General features: G+C 40.2%; 2 protein-coding genes across 2 annotated transcripts; both read right to left on the reverse strand.

The window, feature by feature from the left end:
* Nucleotides 1–5,347: 5,347 nt before the first annotated feature.
* Nucleotides 5,348–6,106, reverse strand: LOC141691376 (uncharacterized). Its single transcript, XM_074496101.1, has 2 exons — nt 5,942–6,106; nt 5,348–5,830 (listed from the first exon to the last, which is right to left on the reverse strand). The coding sequence occupies exons 1-2, from the start codon at nt 6,104–6,106 to the stop codon at nt 5,348–5,350; spliced, it is 648 nt and encodes a 215-aa protein (XP_074352202.1).
* A 3,072-nt stretch (nt 6,107–9,178) lies between these two features.
* LOC141691377 (uncharacterized) lies at nt 9,179–10,285 on the reverse strand. Its single transcript, XM_074496102.1, has 2 exons — nt 9,892–10,285; nt 9,179–9,792 (listed from the first exon to the last, which is right to left on the reverse strand). The coding sequence occupies exons 1-2, from the start codon at nt 10,283–10,285 to the stop codon at nt 9,179–9,181; spliced, it is 1,008 nt and encodes a 335-aa protein (XP_074352203.1).
* Nucleotides 10,286–11,130: the final 845 nt, after the last annotated feature.

The raw sequence follows: 11,130 nt of genomic DNA on the forward strand, positions 1-11,130 counted from the left end.
ACTGATAAAATTATTCTAAAAGAGTAAACTAAAAACAAAACTAAATTTTATTATCAGATGCCATACAATAAAATACTATGTAAGCTTTATATAGGCTACACATTTAACAAAAACACCTAACAAATAGCTAACCCTATCCCACTAACATCTCCGACTAACATCTAATCTAGAATTTCAAATAATACATTATCTAATAATTATTCAAACACTATTTCTAAAAACCTCATCAAAATTAATCCAAAAAACAATTCAAATAATTTTAAATTATTATTTCCAACAGTATCATATCTTTCACAGTTCATCTTTCTTATCAAGGCTAGGTTTGTAAATGCAACAAGTGAAACTGCTTGGGCTCAAAAAAGTAGTGCTTCATTAGTGCTACTACATGACAACTCCTTTGGTCTTTACCATGGTACCTTCGCCTTTTAGGAACTTGCATTTCAAATCATCTTTTGAATAAGTTGAGGGGTTCATTAGTATATTCATCCTGGCACGTAATCCAACTTCCATCCCTAAAGCTAGTAAAGTGTCGTCCAGATTTTCAGATTTTCGCAAGTGGTAAGCTTGGAAGATTTAATATTGTCAGCAATGTTGAGGGTTCCTGAAATGACTCCAACTAATTGCCAGGTCAGACCATCAGTGAGTTAATCACGGATGTATGACTTTTGACGGCAGCAAAGATCATGGTACTTAACCTGAAAGTGATGTGGGATCTCATAGTCTACTATTAATCCATTGACAATGATATTGAAATTTTCAAAACTCTTCACATCCTTGAAATCAGCAACTGATTGACAAATTTTGTTGTCTTCAGAATCGTATGAGCCCCAATTATCAAAATTTGTCCCAGAATGATTGTCTGCAGCATCACCATTATTAAATAGAGCAGCCATGTCTTTCTTTTGAACACTGTGAAAATCAGAATATTGCTCCAAATGTTCCTCTTTAGCCAGTATAATCTTCAGGTCCTTCTCACGATGATCTTTCAATTCTACAGGAAAAGAATACTTGATTTTAAGAATATCATCAAGCAACTGCATACAAGTAATAGAAGAAAATATAAACAGTAAATCACTTTACCGCCATTCATCTCTCCTATGCAAGCGCACAAGTTTAGAAGGCCAGTAGCTCCATCAATTTTAGTCAAGGTATTAGCTCTCACAATATAGACCTACATAAGGTATAAAAGGCCGAGGTTCTATGAATTGACCAATAAAGAAAATTTGCTCTGTTTTATTCTCTTGAATCTTGACTTATTGACTTGCTTGGTTACTTGCCTCCCGATGCCAAGGTAAGAGAAATGTATAACTCGAAGTTTAACCGATGACCCTATATTTGAGCAATATTTAAGTGATGAACAACACTCTTTTATTGATCCTGATTTTCCAACCCTTTCCAAGTAGGGTAAATATGCTCTATTTATAGGGAGTCCCAATTGAACTTTTTTCCCTTACAAATGGACCCTTATTGGGCTATTCATTTATAAACTCCTATCCTCTAGTCCTATCTATTATCTTTCCTTCTTTCAAATTTTGAGGCCCAACATTTGTCCCCCGCAAATATTGTTACAATATCTTTAGATTTGCTGTTGCGGTACCTATTTATGACCTGCAAAAAAAAAGGAAGTAAATAAAAAGAATAAAAGGTTAAATTGTAGCTTATTTTAATTATTATATTTATTTTATTATTTGTCATTTTTACTTGGCATGTGTGTGTGTTTTTATTTATTCTCCCTTCTTTCATTTATTATTACTATTATTGCATAACTATGCATGTGGGTAAGAAAGGAATGTGTAAAAGCAGTAATTTTTGTTGTTACGATTTAAATATGAGAAAACTCTTCATCTTCCTTCTTTTTTATCAAGCGGATGCTACAGTGCTATTTTAAAGGGCCATATCCTCTCTCCGGGCTTCGCCACCTCCTCTGTAAGTTTTCTTTGATCTTAACTGTTTTATTTTAATTAGATTCTTAACGTCATTGATTCAGATTCCTAAATTGCATTCTTCATCTCTAAATCTTGATTATCCGAGTGTGTCCTTGACTGTCTCCTTTCGACTCTATGGCTGATCCCGGTTCTTCCTCTTCTAATCCTTTTCGAAACCCTGAGAAACGTCCTCTAGATGAAGGAGATGAAGAATCTGCCATAAATTTAGATAATCTATAAATTCCCAACTTAAACTCATGTAAATCTTTCGACTTCATGAATGAAGCCGAACTTTTCTCTGGCGTCGAGGTAGTATCAAAGGTATCTCCGCCACTCAGTCCTCGTACCTTAGAGTTCAGAGAGAGAGTTCTTCATGAGAGTTTGGAAATTGGTCATCTTGAGTTTCCCCGGGGTAGTAGTCTTGATTATATAAGTCACTTTTCTAATCATAGGTTGAATATGGCGAAATTAGAGTCTTGGGTTGATTTAAAGAATGGGTATAAGTTACGTGTTCCGACCCCCGACGCGCGTATGTGGGTGATGCCCGAATTTGGTATGTACGGTATCCCTTTAATTATATTTGAATATGGTCTTCGACTTCCGATGCACCCTTTCCACTTTGCGATGTACGAGGCTATTGGGTGTGGGGTTGCTTAGTTGTCACCTAACTTTGTAGCTCAAATTACTGGTTTTATCGCTTTGTGTAGTGAGAAAGATATAATTCCTTTAGTAAAACTGTTCTTTTTCAATTTATTGTATTCGATATCATAACGGTCAGGTTTATTTCGATACTCAGAGTAAACGACCCAAGACTGTTAGTGTTAAATCTTCTAATTCGGGATATCATCCCAAGTGGGTTTATATCGGGGGTAAGGACTTAGAATTTGTAAGGCCTTGTCAGAAGGTGACGCAGTCGACCGTCGAGTATTTAAATGGTCTCGATAAATATGATGTTGAGTATCTTGATGGGTTTTAGGGGTCGAGACCCATTTTTACATATAATGATTTGAAGGACTTTAGGTTCCTTGAAGAGCATAACCGTAAGACCTTATAATTTATCTTTTAAAGTCATCCTTTTTCCTTTATCCATACTCATTTTATATCTACATATATAATTTTTTGTTGATGTAACTTTTTATATGTTGGGTTTTTTTTAGTTGCTGGGAGTTCGCTGAAAAAGCTTTTAGACAACGGAGTGCTGGTGGAAATGGAAAAGGCAATGATGATGTTGGTGAAGAAATCGAGGGCTGGGGCTGTCGATGTTCCGAGGGTTGAAGAGAATACCTCGTCAAAGACTATTTCCATCGAGCTTTTAAATGAAGCTGGAAATAAAGTTATTGGAGGCTCTGAACGTGTTACTTGTGAGGAAGCCGGGAATCCCTCTCGGAAAAGGTCTAGGAATGCGGCTATGAGGCCCCGGAGGTCGCTGATAAGAAGCTTTGTGAGGATGTTGGTGGTAGTGGTGTAAACAGGACTATAACCTTTATTGGAAATCGAGGATTTATGCAGCCTACTGTCGATCCTGAGGCAAGCAAAGAGATCATTCGGGTTGAGATTCAGCCAACGGAGAGATGGGTTGGTGGCTCGACGACTCCGGCTCCCCTTCGGGCTTTTCGTGTTTTTAATCTTCCTCAGGACTCTAGCGCTTATGCTAAGAGATCCAGGTCGGAACTCGTTGATCGATGCTTGGGGAGGGCTGACAGGGTATGCATTATTTCCCATAGATGTTTGTTTTATTTACATTTTATGTTCTGTATTTATAAGTTTCTTTTTCCTCTATACTCGACCTAATACCTTTCATTTTCGTGTTTTGACAGTATTTATCCGATGTAATGCATCTTCTTGAGGAATATAGGGCTGATGAAGGTAGGAGTTCACCTTCGAAGATTGAAGAGGAAAGGGACATCCTGAAAGATGAAAAGAAAAAGCTTGAGAATGATTTGGATGAAGCCAAGGGTCGAATTACCGAGATTTCAAAGGCAAATTCAAGCTTCCGGTCCAAGGTGCATTATAGCTTCCCTTTCATTTTTATTCGATGTTCTCAGCTTCACACCTGTGTTAAAATTATTGGTTTTGTTATATGCAGATAAGTGAATTAGAGTTGACCAATGATAACCTGAAAAAGGAATCGGAGGGTGTCGGCTCTCGGTTAAAAAGTGTTGAAGTCTTGCTTTCTGAGGAGACAAAGAAGTGCGAGGCTTTGGAGGCCGAGGTCACGACCCTTCGTGAGAAGAGTGAGACTCTAGAGACAAACAACTTGAACTTGAAGCTGGAGGTGGAGAAGAGTATCGAGGATATAGCTGGAGCCCTCGGTGATGGGTATGGGCGTTGCCTCACTAGGATGAAGAAGGCCGGCTTTGATGTTAATGGTCATGGCTTCGAAGATTATCTTCAGGATTACGCCCAGGAGCATAAGGAGGCAGATGTCGACTCTTGAAGACGAGGAATGCCTCGTTATCTGATGTAATGTTTGGGTGATATTTTAATTTGACCAAGTACATTATTGTTGGATTATTTGTGCAAGTCTTCCCTTCTGAGGATGATTATCTTTATTTTACTATGAGTTCTTATTTTGGTGAATATTGTTTTGTTTTGTTTTTATTTCAGTATTTAAGTTCTGTATAACACATTATTTCTCATATTCGTCTCCTCTGATTGCGCGCTTTTTTATTCTATGTTGGTGTAGTGTTTATTATTATTATTAATTACTTTTATACTTTGTGTTATCTTCGGTAATCACCTCCGTTTGTGTAAGTGTTATAGGATTGACACCCTTGTTAAGCCTTCTTTTCCCTTCTCTCTTTATATTATTATTTGAAGTTAATGTAAAGTTTTGATTTTCGGATTTCCACTATGTTAATGTGAAATTTAACATAAAGTTTTGGTTTTTGTTATCATATCTTAAGTAATTTAATCTACTGAAAATATTTTTCAAATGGATAGCATTTCGGATATTCTTGATTGGTGTTTTCTCAAGTCTCGATATACGATTGCTTTCTGGTGCATCGACCCCTGTTACTTAGTAAGGTTCTTCGAATCTCGAGGGACTAGATTTCCTCTCCGGAACTGCTTAATTTTTGCTTTTATACATGTATTTTCTAGAGAGCCCTGATTTGATGGGCTAAAGTTAATTAATGTAACAAAAATTTATGTTTACGAATTATAAGACGTCTGAGAGTAATAAATTGCATTGATAATTTAGGGTGATTGTCTTAACGGGGATCTCATATCAACCCCTTTTCGTTAAGACTAATTTTTCATAATTAAAGATAGTTTTGATTCATACATTCCAATCAATTTAACTACTGATAAATTTTTTTCAAGTGAATGGCATTCCAAGCATTCTTGAGAGGAGTTCCGTCGACAGTCGAAAGCCGATAGGTCCCTGGTACAACGACCCCTGTCACTTGATATGGTCCTTCCTACGGGGCCTTGAATTTACCTGTTATCGCTGGTTGGGATGCTGCCGACTCTCGAAGGACTAAATCCCCAACCAAGAACTGTTTAACCTTTACTTTCTTGTTAAAGTAAGCTGCTGTGCGCGCTTGTTGTTGGAGAACTCTTCTTGACGCTTCGTCTCTGACTTCTTTTATAAGGACATTGTGGAGTTGAATTCCTTCTCGCCATGCTTCAGCGTCAAAGTATTCGACCCTTGGGGAATTAAGACAGATTTCGACAGGCGAGACTGCTTCCAAACCAAAAGCCATTTTAAAAGGGGATATACCTGTTGAACTCCTAGGGGTCGTTCTATAAGACCAGAGAACATTAGGCAATTCGTCGACCCATCGCCTTGGTAGTTCGTCAACCCTTTTCTTGAGCCCTTGTAAGATGATCCGATTAGAAACTTCAACCTGTCCATTAGCCTGGGGGTATGCTACCGATGACTTGATGTGTTTTATCTTGAGCTGCGAAAGTGTTTATGTAAACTTATCTCCCACAAATTGAGTTCCGTTGTCAGTTACAACGACTCTCGGCACCCCGAACCTGAACACAATGTATTCCATCAAAAATTCTACCATATCCTTCTCATGAATCTTAGCCAAAGGTCGTGCTTCGACCCATTTTGTTGCATAATCGACAGCCACAACAATGTATTGGGCTTGATTCTTAGACTTTGGGAAAGGGCCCACGATGTCTATACCCCACTGAAAGAAAGGGTATGGGTTGATGACTGGAATCATTTCTACCGAGGGTTGATGGGACACCGACCCGTATAGCTGACATGACTTACACTTTCGCACAAAATTTTCTCAGCCACTTCGCATTGTGGGCCAAAAAAGACCTTGCCTCATTATCTTAAGGGATAGGTTCTTGCCTCCTAAATGATCTCCACAGATGCCGGTGTGGACTTCAACCATCGATAGGTGAGCATCTTCTGGACCTAAGCATCGAAGTAGTGGCTCTACAAGTCCCCAACGGTATAGCTTGTTTTCTAGCATACAATAATTTTTTGCCTTGTATGATATGGATCTAGCTTCATTCTTATCTTGTGGCAACTTGTTCTGCAAGATATATTCCAAAAAAGGTTGGCGTCAATCTGCCATAGAAGATATCTCATTGATCTTCAACATGTTGGGATATGGAGGGCCTAAATCAATGGAAGGAACCTTTCTTTCCTTGACATAAATTGCCTCAGATGTTGTCACAACAGATAAGGTCAATTTAGACAGTGCGTCGGCCCATTGGTTGTCTTCCCTGCAAATATTCTTGATTGTCCATGACTGGATTTTCTCCAACAAAGACATGGCCAGTTTCAAATATGTTGACATTCGAGCGTCGTGCGCTTTGAACTCACCCTGTAACTGTTTTGCTACAAGCTGTGAATCGCCAAATATCTCTAAAATCTTTACCTCCAGCTCAATTGCCAGGCGCAGACCTGCTAACAAAGCCTCATACTCAGCTACATTGTTTATTACTGGAAATGAGAATTTTAAGGCTTTTTGTATTTTGAATCCCTCTGGACTGATTAAAATGACATCTGCACCCCCTGATGTCGTTGACGTAAAGAACCCAAGCCTTTTGTGGAAATGATGTTTCTTCGAGTATATGACTGTCAAATTTGCATTCTACAACAAAGTCTGACAAGACTTGAGACTTTACTGCGTTCCGGGGTAGATATTCAATGTGGAATTGGCTGAGCTCGACCGTCCAAGCGGCGAGACGCCCTGTCATATCGGGCTTGTGTAAGATACGCTTCAGGGGTTGGTCAGTCATGACTTTTATCAGACGGCCTTGGAAATAGTGACGGAGCTTTCTGCTTGCTACCACGAGAGCATAAACTAATTTTTCCACATGTGGGTAACGAGTTTCAGCGTCTTTTAGAGTGTGACTGACGTAGTAGACCGGAGCTTCTCGTCCTTCGACATCTTTAACCAACACAGAGGCTACTGACCCATCATAGGCCGAGATATATACTTTCAAAGTCTCACGAGGCGATGCTCTTGCTAAAACTGGGGGGCTTGTCAAAAATGCTTTCATAGCTTCAAAGCTTTCTTTACATTGGTCATCCCATATCAACTTTTTGTTCCTTGATGCTTCTTTGATGACCTTGAAGAAGGGACTACATTTTTTGGAGTCTTGTGGTATGAAGCGCCGAAGGGCCTCTATGCAACCCGTGAGACGTTGAACCTCTTTGATGGTCGACGGGTCTTTCATTTCAGATATGACTTTTATCTGTGAGGGGTCAGCCTCAATCCCTCGTTGGAAAACAAGACATCCTAGGAATTTCCCAGATGTTAAGCCAAAAGAGCACTTTAACGGGTTCAATCTCATGTTATTACGCCTGATGCTCTCAAAAGTCTCTCGAAGGTCGTTGCAATGATTATTTGAAGATTTTGATTTGGTTATCATATCATCAACATACACCTCGAGGTTATGACCCAATTATTTCTTAAATATTTCATCCATAATGCGCTGAAATATTGCACCAGCATTGATTAACCCGAAAGGCATGTTTCGATATGCAAAGACCCCTCGATGTGTGATAAACGCTGTTTGCTCCCAATCTTGATCATCCATCCTGATTTGGTTATATCCTGAGAACGCGTCTATGAAAGACAACAGTTTGTGACCAGCCGTAGCGTCAATAAGTTGATCTATATTCGACAAAGGATAATAATCCTTCGGATATGCTCTGTTAAGGTCTGAATAATCAACACACATTCACCATTTCCCATTACTTTTCTTCACAAGAACGACATTAGCAATCCATGTCGGAAATTTCACCGGCTCGATGAAATGGGCAAGTAAGAGCCGATCAAGCTCCTCTTCTATAGCTTGTCGTTTTTCTTCTGAGAACGTGCGCCTCTTTTGCCTAACTGGGTTTTTCTGGCGGTCGACATGTAGAGAGTGTCTCGCTACATCGACGGGTATTCCTGGCATGTCGGAAAGCGACCATGCGAATATATCTGAGAATTCCTGAAGTAACCTTGTTAATTCATGTTTTACCCGGGTGTTTAGATCTTTTCCCACTTTAACTATTTTATTTGGAGAGTTTTCAACAATTGACACCTCGACAGTTTCACTGACAGGGGAGAACGAGGGATCCCTCGGAATATCGATGATGTTACCGGGGTCTATCTGAACAACCTCGTTGACAGTTTGAGAATCACAATCCTGTTTTTTGGGTACGACGGTAGTAAAGTAGCATTGTCTCGAGACCGCTTGGTCACCGCACATCTCCCCCACTCCAAACTCAGTTGGGAATTTCATCTTCAAATGAGGTATCGACATGATGGCTTCTAGTGCCAAAGAGTCATTCAACCTAAAATGGCATTGTGGCTTGAGTTTGCACTAATTACATGAAACTTAACTATCTTCCATATTTGGCAAGGCATTGTGCCGAAAAGAACCGGTAGATCAATTGTTCCAACGACTTTTACCTCATTACTCGTGAAGCCATAAAGAGGGGAATGGGTATTTTCTAGTTTTCTTTCCCCTGTATCTATTCGCACTAAGGCGTGATGATATAGAATGTCGACGGAACTACCATTATCGATAAGGATCTTTTTTACTGTATTGGTGCCGATTTTGGCAGTGATAACCAGCGCATCTTGATGTCCTTTTATGATGTTTGGAGAGTAATCTTCATCTGAGAAGGATATGACAAGAGATGGAGATGGTTTGCTTTTCTTGGGACATGAAGGGTTAACACTACACACCTCTCGGGCGTAGGATTTACGAGAATTGTTTGACATACCTCCAGCGGCGTAACCGCCGAAGATTACATCAACTATTCTGTCGTCTTGTCTTTGTTAATTTTGGTCCTGTCCTTCGATGTAATGGACGAAATGGCCTCTTCTGATTTTGGATTCAATGAGATTGCTTAACTGATAACATTGTTCTGTAGTGTGCCCCGTATCTTCGTGATAGTCACAATATCGAGAGCTTGGAGGACGACCTGGCTTCATAGGCCTCGGGGGTCGAAAGCCAGGTTCTGTCTTCAGAATTGCCAAGATTGTTGCTTTGTTGACTGTAAGCTTGGTAAACTCCTTGTCTTTTCTGTCACGGGGCTGCCATTTTCTATCTGATACGGGCTGTCGCTGGTACTCTCGACCTCTCGGGCTTTGAAATTTCTCATTTCCAGTATCCCTTCTCGGCGATGAACGTCGAGGAGATTTGGAGTCATACCTTCGAGACCTCGGGGTCCGTGGGCTATGAGTTCTTGACCTATCATACTTGTAGTTAGAGCGTCGGGGAGATCTTATGCTTCCCATCGCTTCTTGAAGCGTCATCCGATGTTCGACAATCTGGAAAGCCGCATGAAGATGTTGGGGATGTTTTTCTATGAGCTCTTCTAGCAGAATGCCATGTCGGATTCCATCAATGCCTGCTACTAAATAGTTTACTGCCAAAGGTTCCTCTAGGTCTGTTATTTCGGATATAGCTTGACGAAAGCTACCTAAATAGCTTCTCAAGGATTCGCTAGGCCTTTAACGCATCGTAATCAAAGATGCTGTGATCTTGCCCCTTTTGTAGTTGCTTGAAAACCTCGTCTGAAATTTAGTTTTCAATGTAGTCCAGGAGTCGATCGACCTAGATGGGAGATTGTTATACCAATGTAAGGCTGTTCCCTGTAAACATGTAGAGAAGAATTGGCAACGGGCAACTTCTGAGTGTCCGTAGAATGCCATTCGACCATCGAAAGTATTGAGGAAGCCTGATGGGTCGGTCGATCCATCAAATTGGTCGACCGTCGGGGTTTTCAAAGTCCTATCTATCTTAGCTTTTTCGATACTTCGAGATAGGGGGCTTTCAACCGGGGCTTCAAATCTCGACTGCATTTTAACTAAATCACGCAGTTGAGCCATATCTTCCTGCATCTTAAGAAACTCCTCTTGTGATATCGAGTCTGTTGACATCGACCCTTGCGGGGTACCCCCTGAAGAAACTGTTCTGGGGCGTCGAGGCCTGGAATATATAGACTCGGTGGATACTTCCTCCTCATCTTAGTAGTAATCTTCATCATCCTCTGACAGCTCTACATACCCCAGCTCTTCATCACCTCTTTCCTTAATTGATGCCTGCTTCAACTCCTGGTGTAAATGATGGATTTCTCTTATTTTCTCTAACTTTGTTTCCAGTCTTTTAGTTTCGGCTTCTAACAACTTAAGTTTTTTATCTGTACCTTCTATGCCCTCTATTTCTTGCTCCCGTAAAAGTTTTTTCTGTCTCAATTTCTGCAAATACAACCTAGCATCACTGGAGAGGACTTGCTTTCCTTTTTCTGTTAGAACACGAGAGTGGGTGTCTTTAGTGATTCTCCTTTTACGCTTAACAGGCAGTTTCTGCATCTGAGAGCCTTCCGGTGGGGGATTGTCCTCCACTGGAAATAGCCGCCTTGGCTTGAGGGTTGATGGCTCTTATTCTTTTCTTGCTGGATTAATTTGCTCTGATTTCTGGAAAGTTTGGATCTCTGCCGTGTTTCCGCATTTCTCTGGATTTTCTTCTTCAATTATCATGTTGGAGTATCAAATTTTGGAGCTCCTACTAGCGCCAAATGATGACCCTATATTTGAGCCATATTTAAGTGAGGAACAACACTCTTTTATTGATACTGATTTTCCAACCCTTTCCAAGTAGGGAAAATATGCTCTATTTATAGGGAGTCCCAATTGGGCCTTTTTCCCTTACAAATGGACCCTTATTAGGCTATTCATTTAGAAACTCCTATCCTCCAGTCCTATCTAATATCTTTCCTTCTTTC

This window comes from Apium graveolens, chromosome 10, assembly GCF_009905375.1.
Source record: "Apium graveolens cultivar Ventura chromosome 10, ASM990537v1, whole genome shotgun sequence".
NCBI lineage: Eukaryota > Viridiplantae > Streptophyta > Magnoliopsida > Apiales > Apiaceae > Apium > Apium graveolens.